Source organism: Rattus norvegicus, chromosome 1 (assembly GCF_021556685.1).
Source record: "Rattus norvegicus strain SHRSP/BbbUtx chromosome 1, alternate assembly SHRSP_T2T, whole genome shotgun sequence".
Taxonomy (NCBI): domain Eukaryota; kingdom Metazoa; phylum Chordata; class Mammalia; order Rodentia; family Muridae; genus Rattus; species Rattus norvegicus.
In genome coordinates this window covers 103,788,705-103,805,062 of record NC_141534.1, presented here as the reverse complement: position 1 = coordinate 103,805,062, position 16,358 = coordinate 103,788,705, and the positions used below count along the sequence as shown (strand labels likewise).

The 16,358-nt window shown below is 51.4% G+C and overlaps 1 protein-coding gene across 4 annotated transcripts in view; it reads right to left on the bottom strand.

The window, feature by feature from the left end:
- Vstm2b (V-set and transmembrane domain containing 2B) overlaps positions 1–11,343 on the bottom strand; it is a 28,501-nt gene extending 17,158 nt beyond the window's left edge. Inside the window, exons 1-5 of one of the 4 annotated variants that reach the window (XM_087569136.1) lie at positions 11,176–11,343; positions 10,152–10,767; positions 9,409–9,593; positions 8,236–8,265; positions 6,687–7,174 (exon numbers count right to left, since the gene is read on the bottom strand). In XM_087569136.1, coding sequence (XP_087425262.1) covers positions 6,687–7,174; positions 8,236–8,252 — 505 coding nt within the window. In that variant the 5' untranslated portion in view covers positions 8,253–8,265; positions 9,409–9,593; positions 10,152–10,767; positions 11,176–11,343. 4 annotated transcript variants of the gene reach the window in all.
- Between the last annotated feature and the right edge of the window lie 5,015 nt (positions 11,344–16,358).

Below are 16,358 nucleotides of genomic sequence, written 5' to 3'. Positions count from 1 at the left end.
GGAGGAGTTTATTTAAGAGCTCCATGGGAAACATCATCAGAGCACCAGAGAACAGAACAGATAATACCACCACCACTACCATCACTACCACCACCACCACCACCACCACCACCACCACCACCACCACCACCACCACCACCACATTGTGGTGCAAAAAATATCTTAAAGCCTAGCTAGCATCCCCATAAAGCTGCAGGGTTTAGACCATAAGCAAGGCCTTGCCACTGTACGAATGGAGCAGGACTAATCAATATCATATTACAGAAGCACTTGACCTCATTTATCCCTGCGGATGCTTGGAGAATCCTTAACATTCAGAGCTTTAAAAATGCGCTCCCGGTGTGTTTAATGAGAGGTTCCTTCGTGGTTTGGCTCCTGGTGACATTTAGAAAGTCTGGTGCTTGGCTCTTCTCTTGGGGGCTGCCATTACTGTGGATGAAAGGGTCTGAACTCCAGCAACAAACTGGCAGAAGAACCGTGTTCTTGGGGATGAAGGAAGCCAGTAAGAGAGAGAACTGCTGCTGACAGTAGAGCAGACAGTGGCAGGCACACATGCTCAGTAAAAGACAGATATAACTGAATAATCATTACACTGCAGGAGAAGCTGCTCTTTCTTGGGATCTGTGATGCCAAGAGAGAAAGGCTGGGCTGTGAGCTGACTGGCTGCTTATGTGTGGATGTGAAGGACAATACCATTCCAATTCAAGCAGCCTACATAGTCCACCCCAGGAATCTGGGTGGGGAACTATGGGAGAATCTAGGACACGTCAGGGCATCACCTAAGCTAAGAGGACACCATCCCTAACTGACTCAAGCCTGGAAAGAATCTGCCTACAGGGAACTTCTCCTGATTGTGTCAACAGTCCATGGCTGCCATTTCTGGTCCCCACTCAAAGGAAGCATGAGGCTGGGCTGGGCAGAATCCCAGTGGCTGAGAGAAAGTGAGTCTCCCATCACTTATAAGATGTCACCATGCTTTGGGAATATGTAGATGTCTCTTGTCAGCTGTGACTCTCCACAACTTCTTTCACAGGGTCCTTTCCTTTTTTTTTATTTTTCTCCCTCAGGGTGTTCAGTGATTCCCTCCCTCTTCTGAGGGCACCCTTTGCCAGGCTGATTTCCTCCTGCCCAAACTGAAGTTCTTATAGCACATCAGAGCTTTAGGGATGAGCAGATTATTTACAGCAATGGTCTAAAGGTCCTCCTCAGGCCAGGGTTTCTGGCTTTTCTCTTGTGACTGGGGATTTGGTGGCATTTTGAGTCTCTATCATGGGTCTGGCACCACTGTGTCAGCTTTGTCATCTACCCAGGGCATAGGTTGAGGCAGAGAGAGTATTTTCACATCTGAAGCCCCTTCTGGTCATGGTTTTATGGTTGCCATGGCAACACCCAAGGATTTCCCCACCCCCTCCCAATAGCTCCCAGCAGAAACAACAACTCTTCCACACAAACACCAGAGTCACAACCATGGCCTTGGCTGTTGTCTAACCATTAATTGAAATACTGGGAGCAGCTAGTTCTCTGCATCCAGATACACCCAGCAGGGGTCGTGGTGCTTCTCCTTGAAACTGAAGCTCTGAGGATATCGCTCATCACAATCAGACCCCAAGGTCCCTCCAGAAGGGAACCTTGTGCAAAAACGAGTCTTTCTGTTGCAAACTATATTTGTTTTATGAGGCTGTGCTGAGTTCCATGATGCCTTTCCTCCATTAGAAGTCTTTAGAAGATATGCTGATACTGTCTCCCACAACCTTCAGTGGCAACCAGCAACAAAGTGTTCATGACAATGGATCAGTATTCACATGCGTAATCAGGTTGCCTCACCCAGTGAAAAAGAGACACCACCCCTCCTGTCTACTCTGCTTTGCTAATCCAACTCATGATTATTAACAAAACATGAAACATGAATCAAATAAAAAATTGAAACAAATTTTTAGTGCAAATGCTTAGAAGGCCATGCTGAGCACAGAGCAGTGAGAAAAGGTTTCCTTTCCAGGCTGAGGAGTAGGAAAGAGGCAATGGTTTGAGCAAAATGCTCTGTTACTCGTTCCTGACAGTACTGAAGTAGCTCACTTCACAAGTACGGGCATCTGAAGGTCTTTTAGGATTAACTGCCTATGGGACCACGTGGAGGTGACTTGGGCCACTCTTGAAGCTGCTAATCTGAAAAGGCTGGGGTAACCCTTCCATTGCCTCTGGGTCCTCCATTTACCCTTCTTCGTTTTGCTCCAAGCCCTGTGGCTGACCTCTCGGAACAGCTTCTCCAGATGCCCTTGTCATTGGCTTTCAAAGGGGTTTCGCTAATAAGAGGCCATATTATGAACATGCAAGAGGGGCATCAATTCCTTGCTGGGTCATGGTAAGTCAACTGATTCCCTCCATTGAGATTTTGCCACTACAGATTTGATCTGGGAACCTTGTCCAGCTACTCTGGCTTTTGCCAATCTTATCTTTCCCTTGTTCTGCATCCCAGGGACACTAGCACCTCCTGTTGCTGCTGTCCCTGGGGACTTGCAATCTTTCTCTGCTAGCTGGCCTAACCCTGCCTCTACCTTCATAAACACTGTTTTCCAAAGCCCAACAGTGACTCTGCTTGACTGTGACACCTGCTCCACCGGCCTCCCAATTGAGAAACATTACAAACATGCCTGCTCATTAACCGAGAGCAATGGGCCACTCTGGCTTAGAACTGTGCACTGGGAAGAGGCCCAGAACATGCTGTAATCCCTTGCCATTGGAGGCTCTGAGATATTCCTCAGCCTGCTGCCTCCCTGGGGAATTCCTAAGACCCAGCTGGCAGTGAACTCAGGCAAGTCTTGCAGAAAGGTTAATACCCACCCTGCATACGGTCTGAATATTTCAACCGTCCCTCCTTGGGATCAAAGCTGTTAGGTGTGTTTGTAGTACATAGACCACATGTCTCACTTCTCTAGGCTCAAAATGGAATACACAGCTAGTCACAACTAAGTGGCTCTCCTAAGACTTTCGTAGAGAGGCTTTAGGGATGGGGGCAACACTAAGCTTGATGACCCATCTGATCACCTTTCATTTTCAAGGGGTGGGGGTTAGGGAGAAATCAGAGCTTTGTCTGAAATATGCCTCTTCTTGTCTTGTATAGGAGCTGATGAAAGTCACTAGGTATTAAAAATATCGAGTCACCATATCCCATGCAATGGGGCAGCACTGTCTCCCCTTGCAGGGACCCCAGCTCCCTGTGCTTTATGAATGTCAGTAATTGCTACTGTTCCCCACAAGAAAGATAAACAGAAATTTCAACCTGGCTGCCATCCTGTCCTCTATGGCATGTAGGGACCCTGTGACTGACAGACATTCAAGACCCCATCTGCTGTGACAGCTCTGGTGACTGTGCTGTAAGAGTTCTGATGCCAGGACCCTATATCATTTAAGATATAGTACTGTTACATCTTAACAGTGAATTCTGTTATCGGGTAGAAAGTCCTGGGGCATCTTCACTTGCTCATCCAACTCCAGTGGCTAGCACAGGGACTGGAAGTTTGATTAGCCATGCTTGGTTCTCAAGTGCCCAGACACGAGCCAAAAGAAGAGGAGTTTTGACCAGGATGAACTCATGTCCTTGGTCTCATTACAATGTCATGGGTGTAGCCTCTTCTACTCTCAGAAATCTCTGGTACATATTACTTCCTAGCTAAAGCCTCCAATAAACCCCAGTAGTACCATTCATTTATCTCTTAAGGCCCCTCCAGCTTGTCAGTTTGTTCATTTTCTCCTCCTTTCCTCTCCATTCTAAACAGCTAAGAAGACAGTGGTTATGATAACCATGTATGCACAGAACTTCCCACACTGTGCTCTCTCTACATGTACTCCACCATCTTGGTCTGCCTCACTGTAGTCCAGAAGCAATGAAGAGTCCAAACTGCAATGTCTGAAACCGTGAGCCAAGTTATTTCTTAAATCAATCTGTTTGCCACAGCAATCAAAACATCAGACTAGCACACTTTATTTTACAGAGATGCTAAATCACTTACCTAAAGTCACACACAAATTCTCAGATGGCAAAGATATAACTCTTATCTGGGCTTCTGGGTTATCTGTTTCGCCTCTGCTCTGGAGGACATTTCAGTTGGTCCACTCCAATCTGTCCCACAACCTTATTTCTTACTTTCCAAGAGGAAAGGGCAAAGGGGTCTTTTCTCTAATCAGCAGCCAATCATAGTATATTATGAGTTAATATTTTCCTAATATACCAACTGTGTGCTACTTAGAAACAGTTCCTTCCAAATGTGTGCCCTCTTCCATTGCAGAGAGACAGAGCTGGAAAGCAGTTGTCACGAGGACTGGTACATTCCCCCCAAACTCCTGCATCTTTGTGGGACCGTGTGGTGGTCACTGAATGAAGGTAGACATGATGTCTGCCACCTCTAGGCTTGGACCTTAGAAACCCACCTTGCCATTCCTGAGTGACTTTTCTCAGAGAAAATGCATTACAGAATGCTTTCGGTGACACCTTCTTCAGTCTCTCCAAATGTTACAGAGAGAGTTGTTCTAAATACGTGAGGAATAAATGAATTCATTGTGGTTTTGCACATGCTTCATAGCCTTAGGGTTCCATTCCCTCTTAAAACTGGGTCAAAAGGTCATCTCTATATATCTTTTCTTATATACTGCTATATTTGCTTCCCAGAGACTTGGAAACACTTGCTGGAGCTGGTACAGTCCATCATCCAGAGTCTATGAATGACTGTGTGAACAGAGCTATGAGGTTCCCACCCTAGGACAAGATGTGATACAAACAAGACCATAAATCTGGAATGTGCTGAGCTACTGACATTCTGCCCTTTTTTTTTTTCCCCACACAACACTAACATTGTCTTAAGTTAATACGGATGGAATAAAGTCCCATGTTAGGTGGGAGATCTTGGGTTTGTTTAGAGCTGGCCCATCTTTCTCATGGATTGGCTGGGGTCGGGTGGTGTGGTGTCTTGTAGTTCCATGGAACTATGAGGGACAAAAGTCTTCCAAATCAGAGGATAGAAGCACAGTTAAGTTTCTTAGGGGAGAGACACACAGTGCACTCCCACAGGGAAGACACAGAACTGGCTCCCACAGGGGAGAAACAGAATGAGCTACTGTCACAGGGTGGGGGGGGGCAAGGGAGGGAGAGGGAGAAGGAAAGGGAGAGGGAGGAAAGGAGGGAGAGAAGGAGAGGAGAGGAGAGGGAGGGAGGGAGACAGAGAAAGAGAGGGAGGGGGGGAGAGAGAGAGAGAGAGAGAGAGAGAGAGAGAGAACAAACTCCCATGGGAGAGATACAGTGCAGTTTCTTAAATAGGGGAAGTAAACACAGCACAAGTTCTCATAAGGGAGATACCCAATGCTGTCTCCCAAGCAGGGGAGGATACAGTGCTATACTCCCACAGCAGGGAGTAACTAAGGAAGAAACCAGGTTGAAATGATCCTCAGAATCGACCAGCTACTTCCAAATGTTCAAATGTTTAAGGGTCAGCAAGAGGTTAAGATACATGATGATGTGAGGCCTGTCACCTTGGACTTAGTGAGGACAGTCCAAGAACCGTTTTTCTTAGCAGCAGTGGATGCACTTTGAGAACAGCCAAGTGGGCGCCATGACAGTATGCCCAATCCCATCAGTGCTATGCGTGACTCCCCTAGACTTCCAGGTTGTAATCCCAGTAGAGAATTCTTTCATAGGAAATATGCATCATACAATATTGAGGAGGGGGTTTGGGGCAGGGGGTGAATTATTTAAAATCAGACACGGAGTGAATGTGGAAGATAGTGTTCTTCTGAGTTGGGTTGAAGAGTGGGAGTATCCTGAGAAAAAAGCTATTTGGCACAGAAGTTTCTACTTTTTCTCGGCATTCTAAACTCCTTGTTACTGCTATGTAAACACCCCCAGGGTCTTGTTACCAGGGTAGCAATTCACTTTTCTGGTCTTGTATTCTAATAATCCCCTCCTCTCTTGTTATTTTTTTTTCTTTTCGGAGCTGGGGACCGAACCCAGGGCCTTGTGCTTGCTAGGCAAGCGCTCTACCACTGAGCTAAATCCCCAACCCCTACCCCTCCCCTCCTCTCTTTGCCTCCCTAGTCTTGAGCTTCCTAGGTAAATAGGTATCAGCCTCCATGTGCGTTCATAACTGTGTTACAGGGCTGCATTCCCCAACTCTGTCCCCCTCCAGAACCAAGGAGCACTGGAACTCTGAGGTACGCACAAAATTTACAGCTTGTGTAAAGCCACACCTAGAGACCACATAGCAAAGGCTAAGTCCGACTACACAGCCAAACTTCCTGAACCTTATATGACAGTTCAAAGTCACCAATCAGCAAAGAGGGACAACAGCCTGTTATCACTGTTTTCATCCTCTTTCAAAAGGAGTACCCCACCTGGGGAATATCTGTCCAAACTTGAGTATCCGGGAGTTCAGTTCTCAAGGCTGTCCAAGAGAGGATGCCTCACAACACGTCTCGGTGCCAAGCAGGGCAGCCTGCTGAGTTACGAATACACTTAGTAGGTTGCTCCAACCCCTTTAGAACCACAATTGGGAAAAAGCCCAGATAACACAAGAAAGGAGCAGCAGAAAAGCTACTCCTGGTGCACACAACCGCAGGTACAATGAGATTTGCTGCCTGATGCACTAGGCTGCTCCCCTCCCTCTCCCTTGCACTCAAGACCCCTCAGGGACTGCTCTTACCTGAGCCGTGCCTCTGGCGCAGAAGGACAGCCTGCCCGGATGGCGGGGACGCTGATGAGGAAGCAGCAGCTGCAGAAGCCATTGTGGTGGCTTTGTGGGTCGCGGAGGCGGCAGCGGCGGCGGCGGCCTCGGGAACTCCTGATCCAGAGGGAGGACTCGCAGGAAGTGGGTTCTTGTCGTCGTGGCTGGTTTCAGAGGTGGTGAGGAGAGCAGCGCCTGCGTTGTTAGAGCTGACAGCACTGGAGGCTCCGTGGCGACGCGGGCCGCTGCTCTGAATGTGGGACACTGCCTCTGCAGCTTGCATGTTGGGCGGCGTGAAGCGCGATAGCACACGCAGCAATGCCTGGGCCTTGTGCTCCTGAGTGTCATCGTCGCTGTAGTCCGAAACGCGACACTCATAAACACCTTCGTCCTGCAATCGTACGGCGGACAGCCGAAGCCGGTGTGAGATGTCATTGCCCTGGACACGCACGGTCTGCAAGACAGCCCTGTTAGAGGTCTGACCATTGAGCAGCACACCTTTGGTAACTGGGCTTTTAGCTCCACTATCACTGTACCGATTTGCCATTCCATCCCAACATTTCCTAAACACCAATGCCTCTTGATAGAGGCACGTGGCTCTCAGGTCTGCCTGGACGCCTTGTTGTAGAGTGCACTGTGTTGGGTCCCAATTTCTCAGCCATCTCAGCTCACATTTACTCTTGCTTATTGCCCCTACGGAATGTAACTTTCCACTACTGGCAAGAAATGTCAGATTGGGGCTATATGAGGCTAATTATCCACATCCTTCCTATACCTCAAAGCCTAAGCTAACTGCTCTGTGGTTATCCTACATATACCAGAAATCCCACTCACGTTTATTTAGAGCCCAGAGCACCTGGGATGTGTCCATCTTCCCTACAACATGCACAACTACACATGTCCTGCCCTGTCCTTTAGAACTGACCATTTGTTAATAGCCCCAACAACCTCAGGCATGGTGCAAATCTTAAGCAAACTCGCGCCACCAAACACCAGGACAAGCCCTCACCTCTAAACAGGACCCTCGAAGAGGCTTTGTTTTTCAGGCCCTGCCATTTCCACGCTCCAGCCTTCCAAACCCATACCCCTTGACTGCAGAAGACAACCACCCCAGAAGCATATAACAATGTCACTGGAGGAGGAGGAGATGGCTGAGTGGAGAGTGCTCCTGGCAAGCCTAGCAGGTGTGCGGGGTGGGGCAGAAGGGGGTGGGAAGAGCCACGGGCTCTCTAGAGCAGAGAAGGTAAGGGCGGATGTGCTCCAGGGCCCTAAGCGCTGGTGCAGAGGAAGTTGAGTTTTACTGGCGAGTATCCTGCCGGTTGTGGGACCCTTCTTTTACACAAAAGACAGCCTAATCCCTCTACCAGCGACCGATGGCGCCCAGATACACCAAGGAGCCCACAATACACCCCAGTGGTGGTAGAGCTGTGCATGGCTCATCAGTCGAAGCTTTCTAAGGGGAGGGAGCTGCGGGGAGCGAAGCGGCCAGAAGGGGTCTCCCACGGCCCACGCTGGTCTCCACACTTACGCTGATTTTAGTTGCATCCTTATTTGTTACCTAAAATGAAGAGAGAGAGAGAGAAGGGGGGAAAGGAGGGGGGAGGAAGAGGGAGGAATAGAAGGAGGGAATGATGGAGAGAGGAAGGGAGCAAGGGAGAACGGGAGGGAGGGACAGAGAGAGGGAGAGGGAGAGGGAGAGGGAGAGGGAGAGGGAGAGGGAGAGAGAGAGAGAGAGAGAGAGAGAGAGAGAGAGAGAGAGAGAGAGAGAGAGAGATATTAATTGATTGATTTTGAAACCAAGCTGTTGACATTTTTGTACACGGTAAACTCTGACCTGTGTTTGACAAAGATACTTTCTGCAGGTGGGCTGGGAGTTGAACTGCCTGGGCTGTGGCATGGTGAAGGGCACCAAATTAGGATTCCTGCAGTGCACCAAGAGAGAAGTAGGTTTCCTGGCTAAAACCATTGACTAAGGAGTGGCTACCCTGATACACACCTGTCTGCTTGGGAGAGCAGGAATGCTGGACGGCCAAGGGGATGCATAGGGAACCTCTTTTCGCACTCACTTCCTCTAAATCCTCCACTTGGAACGGAAACACTGGATAGAGGGTCCAACATCGTGGAGGCCCTGACAGCCGGGTATGTGGATATGTGCCAGAGGAGGACGAGAATAGGAACTCCGAGTGGGATTCTGGGGACAATGTAGGTAGGTAAGTGTGTAATTGCTGGTGTGGGCTATGGGTCAGACTGTAAGGTTTTCCAGCCACCGAGGGTGGGGCAGTCCCTCAAACCCTATGGAAGCTAGAGGTGGGTGACCTGCTGGCTAGGATGCTGCTCTAGTACCCTGTTCTCTACCACTTAAATGCAATCTGAAGGAACTGAACTACTTGGCCTTAAGACCTCAGAGTGGCAGAAGAAAGCCTGCCAGACCAAATGATCCTTTTTCTCAAGCCAGCACCCATCAGGGTATAGTCCCAAAACTAGTAAGCATGAGCAGGAAAATTGGACCAAGTGTGGGTTTTCAGGGGCTGGGTGAGAAGGAAAAACCGTGGAAAAGAACCTATAGGATCTGGGGCCATCCGGTTACTTTAACAATGCTATGGAGGTGCAGAGGATGGGAGGTGGCTGGACAACAGGGCAATGTCCTGTGAAGGTACCCCTCACTGGAAGAAGTAGGGTGCAGCGAAGGGCAGCGGATTACCTTGCTCCGGGCGCCCGGCACGCTGAGCGCCAGCTCGTGTAACAGCTCCCGGGGTGGCTCCTTGAGGTACCACCACTGAATCTCCAGTGAGTACGAGGTGGCTCCGCTTGCCCTGAACGCGCAGGGCATTTCGATATCGTCACCTTCCCGCACGGTTACATCTTTGGGGACTTCCGTGAATGTGGCTGGGGGCGGGAGAGAGAGGCGTGACCAGCTGATAGGCGGGGGGGCAGAGGGGGGTGTTGGAAGGGCTTGGGGCAACCCGAGGCTGAGGTGGTAGGTCTCCTGCTATCTGGCCTTGGGATCACCCCCACTCCTGTCCCCAGCTCCTAAGCGACCCTGGACCGGAGGCATCAGCAAAGTTCAGGGAGCAGCTGCAAAGGTGGCAGCGGGGACCCGCCACTTGCTGCAGGCTGCTCCCCTTCAGGTTGCACAGTGTGCTGGGGAGGTAGGGCCGCAGCACTGGAGTCGGGCTGGGACGCGCCAACTCTCGCTTGCTGCAGGCCTCCCCTGTTTAGCGGGGACAGGGCGGAAGGACTCCCTAAGCAGATGCCACAGCTGAGGCGACCCTTATCTGCGCTGGTGCTCCTACCCACTCCCAGCCTGGCTTGTACACCCAGATCACTTGCGACCGTAAAGCTTGCTGCTTCCTTTCCTCCTCCGCTGTGACCAACTGGCAGACTTCCATGGCCTTAGCAAAGGGTCCCCTGAGCCCATCGCGGCTGCGAAGTTCCCGCGCTCACCGTCGGCGACGAAGAGCAGCAGGCTGTGCAGTAGCAGAGGTAGCAGGTATCCGAGGGCGCCGAGCCGGTTCCGCTGTTCCATCTCCCGCAGGGTTGCGGCGGCGGCGGGGGCCCGGCGCGGAGAGGCGGCGGCGGCAGCAGCTTGGGCTTGGCTCCGGCTCGAGCTCCGGCTAGGACGCCTCGGAGCCTGCCATGGCCCCGCACGGCGCCCCCTCCCTTGGCCGCCGGCGGCCGCCAATCAGCCCGGCTTCCTTGCCGGCTGGCCCGGCGCGGCTCCGGCGGGGGGCGCTACGCGGGGGACGCAGGAGACCTGGTCCCTCCAGAAGGATCCTTCGGTCGGTACCTCCTTCAGTCCGGTGGTCCACAGGAGAATGGGGATCTGCAGTTCAGTCTCTGGCCCGCGGGCCGGGCAACGGCCGGACTGTGCCACTATCCATCCTTGGAGAAGGAAGTGAGCGCCTGAGAGGCACCAGAGTCTGCCTCCTGGTCTCCTTCTGGCTGGGCTCCCGACTGCCACCTCCTCCGACTCCCGCGGAGCTCTCCCGCCGCCGCCCCCACCGGTTTCTCCGCCGCTCACTCCGCAAGGCGAGTGGGCGCTCAGCCGCGGCGCGAAGACCTGGCGTCCGACCGTAGCGCAGCGCAGGGAGAGCGGGTCCGGCGTGGCCGACCCGCAGCCCAAGAGAGGCGGGGAGAGGGGGGAGGGGAGAGGAATGAAGGGGGCGGTCAGTGGCTGGGTGGCGAGCAGCCTCCTCCACAGCATCACCCCCGCCCTTCCCTCCGAATCCTCCCCGCCCCTACCTCGTCTTTCCCCCAGCCCCCACCGCCGCGGGGTCACTCGGAGCGACCACCGTCTCTCTAGCTGCAGCGCAGCCCCACCCCGCGTCTGCTTTGCTTAGGGGGGGGTCCTCCCACCCAAACTCCTGGCTTCTTCCCAGTGTCGATCTCTGGAGTCAGCTGCTCCACCCTGCTTTCTGTGTGCCCCCCCCCCATCCTCTCCGCAGACCCCAGTGCCTAAACTCCTTACCCAGGTTTGGGCCACGAGCCACAGCACTCTTTGGTCCAGACCCGGGCCATGACGGGTGGGTGGGCTCCTGGGAACTGCGAGAAGGGCGGAGTGCTGTGTCCGGCCAGCAGCAAGGCCAAGTGACAGTGAAGACTAGGAGTCCGCAGTGTGGGAGCAAGAACTGAGCGTCCAGCGCCCGGCGAGCAGGTGCCTGTGGCGCGGAGCGCACCAGGGAGCCAGCAGGCAGTGGCCGTGAGTGACAGCAGAGGCGGTGCGGGTGGGGTGAAATGGGGAGCTCCCGGCACGACTCAGGGCTCCGGAGGTTTCTGGGTGGGGACCATCTTCCTGCTCTGAGAGAGCTGGTCCCTGTGTCCTTGCAAGCAAGCTCTTCCTGGCCACTTTCCATTCTGTACCCTTTGCAAAAGCCGCACCCCCCTCCCCCCGCCCCGTGCCCAGAGGTGGAAGCATGCAGAGATGGAGTACACAGCCACACATTCCAGAGCCCATCCCCCACGCTTGCATCTTCCGTGACCCTGAACCTTCCCTGGCCTTCACCTAGAATGGGTCACATCGTTAGCCACCTAGAGAGTGCAGTCTGCCTTCCTAAGGGGTGTGTGGGTGGATGAAATAATTCAGTCCAAGCACAAGGGCTTGGGAGAGCCCTAGAGCTCTCCTTGGGTCTCTCTCTCTCTCTCTCTCTCTCTCTCTCTCTCTCTCTCTCTCTCTCTCTCTCTCTCTCTCTCTCTCTCTCCCCCTCAAGGGATTTCCCAGCTAGTGGTCTGGTCTGGTCTCATTACTTGGCTCTATCTTAAGTTATGGTAGCACATCCCAGTGAACTTCCCCTGAGTGCTGGGGCTCTCCTAGTATCTCTGCCAGTGAGCTAGTGGCGGGCGAGTGAAGAGGGAAGATCAAAGGGAAATAATTTTCCCGTGGCCACCCTTGTCTAAGACTGCAGGGACACAGTTCCATAGAAGAGGCACGTAGCCCTTAAGACGCTCTGCCCTCACCAGTGAGGACCACAGGCACTGCATCCTTCTGTCTCCTCTGTCCCCTTAGGTGGCCAGTGGATCACTTTCAGTGAGCAGCCTCTGGTCTCTCACTGATGCTCTACGAATAGAAGGCCTGTAGACCCTTCATTCAGGGTCCTCATTGCCTGTTCCCTCTACACATCATCACCATTGGCCTGCCTCCCCCTGGACATTCCACCACTCCTCAGAAACCACTGTAGGTTTGGGAATGCAAGACCTTCCAGGCCTCTTGCCGTCCTCAGCTTGTGAAGGGAGGGGGCAGACTTGCATCATGCTACACAGAAGGACCATAGCAGGTTTCTAAGGGAACAGTTGAAGAATTGATTCCAGGCAGGGATATGATGACATGTGTGGAGAGGCAGTGAGCTTCTGTCCCAGTACCAGATCCCATCAAGTACTTATAGCCAGTGACCAGGCTTGCTGGAGGGATGCCTGCAGCTAAGAGGGAGATACACCTTGGTCATTCTGTCGGTCTGTGGATTCTTTCCACCCATTCTTTCTGGTGGGAATTCTTGCCCTGTGTCATGAGTTGATGTTACTATAGTAGGAGAATAATAGTAATAGCTGCCTGCCATTGTGTGCCTGTCACACAGCAGACACTGGCTGCACACATTCTGTGCATCAGTTCTCAGCATGACAACCAAGAGTTCCTTATCAAATCTAAATATGATCACTCTCCCCTACTCAGAAGCCTACAGTGGCTCCCACTCCAGTCAGGACAAATACCAGTAGCCTCCCAAGGCCACCTGATTGTCTTCGTCATCTTTACCTTCTCCTCCATTCTGTCCTTCCCCTGTCTCCTCTCTGGACAAGGTCCTCCCTCATGTCATGCAACACACTAGGCCCGCCCTAGGGACTTTGCTGCCCCTCTGCTATCTGACTAGGATGTTCTACTTCCTAATGTGCATGCTCTGATTTCCCTCAGGAAGGCATTGTCATAGCTAGACCCACCTACCTCTAATTCTTATTTTACTCTGCAGTCTGGAGCTCCCCTTCCCCAGCACTCCTGGTTTGTCTTTATGTTCCTTTCCTTGGAAATAACCACCTTCCCTTATATGATTCAATGTCTTATTGCCTCCCTTGGTTAATGTCTGTAAAGCTTTTGTCTACATTGGTCACTGGGGCATCTCTGGCTTTAGCACAGGATAGCTAGACAATGTGGTTTCAGTGCATACATGTTTTGGGTGAGGTAGTTGACGCTCAGAGAACTTGTGGAACTTCCCTGAGATCACACAACTAGTAGGTGGACAAGTGAGGCTTCACCCTAGGTCTGTCTTACTTTGGGTTCCTTTTTCTTTTCCTTTTCCTTTTCTTCTTCTTTTTTTTTCTTTCCAACATATACAACTCTCTTCCATGTCAAGGAAACCTGGAGCTCCTGAGAAGGAACAGAGTTCCCTATTCAGCTCATTCAGCTCTGTGTTGAAAGAAACCGCTTGCCTGCCCGTGTAGGTGGAAGGCAGAGCAGGACCTTCCTTGCTCCCTTGAACATGCAGCAGTGCTAGGGTCAGTAATGAACACCTTCAGGAGCCAAGGATTGCACTTGGCCTCCTTTGCTGGAGTTTCCTGGTGATAGGCAGTGTCTCTGGATTTCCTACCTTGTTCTGGTTTGGCTACTACCTGTGAAAAGAAAGCCCGATTCTTCCTCTCCTGTCCTTGGTGGGCCAAAGTACTAAAGCCCGCACCAGTGTGTTCTCTAAGCGGTTGCTTCTCTCTGGCGACACAGAGACTTAGCCCTATCCACTGCAAATGTCCCTCCAGCACCTGCAGAGATGCCTTGCTCGCATGCATACTGTTTGTATGAGAGAAGTGCTTTCCCGCTACAGATGATGGATCTGTGAGAACATTTCAGGAAAGCTCAGTTCCCCACCATGATTTTTCACCAGTCGAGAAGAGAATTGCAGATTCCTTCCCCACCCTTCCCCAGATCTGAAGTGTCTGTGGGGGCCACAGTATTGGGGCCTCCTGTAATGTTCTTGGTGACCTTTGAACTGACTGTGTCCTTGGGCTTGTTCCTGCCAGATCCGCCTGCCCTGCCCTGGGTGCCCTTTATACCTGCCTCCATTATTTCTGCTACAGCTAAGCTGTGAGCTGGGCACGAAGCCTTTGCTAGTTCCGTTCTAGGGACAGTGATCTGTTCCAGCTGCTTGTGAAAATATCTTTAATACAGCTTTAGCAACGGTGCCTCCTAGAGTCACTCGCACTGTTTATTTATTTTAATGCTCCATCTTGGAGTTGAGGCTTCGATATTCTTGTCCTGGCTGACCTTTCCTGTCCTTTTACTGCCACGTGCAGCAACATTGATTTTGGGTAATGTGTTTTGATTTTAAGATGCAGCCCATCCATAAACTTTCCTATCAATAACCCCAGCATACTCTGGGTACCAGACAGACTAAAGCATGATATCAGATTTATGGGGAATTTTATTTTTGGGCAATGTAGTCATTTATTTGCCATCAGTGTCAGGGGAGAAAGGCTTGGAGTCTGGCCTCGAGGGCTCCCCCACTGCAAGGATACACATCAGGTTAGTATCCACAAGGATTGCTGGAAAGTGAAAGGGTGGGTGCGTGTGTGAACATTGCTTCTGAGCCAGGAGGAAGGCAAGTGAAAATGCTTTCATTTTGTGTTCCTTTTGCTCTCTTCGGTCCAGCCTCATGACCAACTTGGAGTGTCAGATTCCAGGAGGAGGACACCCCCAGCCTTGCATGGGGACAAGAGAGGTTCTTGTATGCTCGTCAGACCATGGGCTGTCACCGAGGCTGCCTGGCACTGTCCTAGTATCTTCTGCAAATCAGGAATAGCTTTCAGTCTGAGCTCAGCTGGTTTACAGAAGGGACCCACACCTGTCAGGCCCCAGGGTCTGGCCTGCTATCGCCCTCTTCAGTAACAGTGGCCCTCCACAGGTCTACAGAACTGGGGATCTCTGTGAGTCTGTCAGAGCCACAGTTTACTGGGCTTAGCAACTTTCTAGAGAAGGGTTATGTAAAGAAGTCCTGGGCAGAATCTACTTCACTACTTTCCAGTATTGGGAACATTTCAAAAAACAAGATATAGAGATGCCTTGCACAAGGCCTCTACACTTGAGGCCTATCGGTGGTGGTGACGTAGGAGTGGGCAGAGGCAGTTGGCCCAATTTTTAAAAAGTCAAGAGTCTCATAGCTAAGGCTGGCCTCAACCTTGCCATCTTCTGCCTCAGCTTCCTGAGTTTGGAGATCACAGGCTTTGCACACCAATATCTGGTGAGGATTTTTATGCCTAGAAAAGAGAGGTCAAGAGCTGTATAGTCTAGATCCTGGTGGCAGGGGTGAGAGTCTGGCAAGGAACAGGTCAGCATGTGATGGAGTCACACCCCTGTCTGGCAGTAGTCATGAGAGGAAAGTTGAAGGTCCTTAGGTGGGCTTCCTGACAGAGCTGAGCCTGCATGCAGAGTGTGAGTGAAATATGCTCTGTGGGCCTGGTTAAGGTATATCACCATCTTAAGTGAATGGCTGCCCAAGAAAGCATGCTGGGCCAAGAGACTTGGTGATGTAAGTGAGACAGAAAGAAGTCCAGAGTAAGAAAGTCATGAGTAGAGTTAAGAAACAGGGCAGGCTTTGGACTTGTGACAAGGAGGTAGCAGGGACGCTGGAGATAGGAGCGGGAACATTAGCAGATCTATTCACAGTTGGGGGGAATGACAAGGTCAATGCTGGAGATAGCTCTTCTTGAACTGATCTCTCAGGAGAGTCCCCAGCTTGCCATCTTTCTCAGCTTCAAACTCCTCTTACTTTTTAGAACAGGTCCTAGCAAGCAGCAGTACCTACAAGAAGACTTAGATGTAAAAGCCCACAGTGCCCAAGTTGGAAGGGGGAGGGAGCAACTATGAGGGCTCATGACTCAGCTGCTGGAATAGAAGTGACAGCACAGTCTACATTGTAAAGCTGCACTTGATGGCTTTTGGTACTGTGGGGATGTAGGGTGGGGCATTGCAGTCATTGCCGAGTGGATCTTGAACCTGGGTGCTGGGGAGAGGCAGAATCAGAACAAGAAGTGACCAGGAGATCTGAGCATCCATGGATGGATTGTAGCCACCCCACCTGTGTGTGTGTAAGTGTGTGTGTGTGTGTGTGTGTGTGTGTTATTTAAGCATTTGCCAAAATAAATAAATCCTTAGACCTGCAGAGAGTTATTTTTTTATTT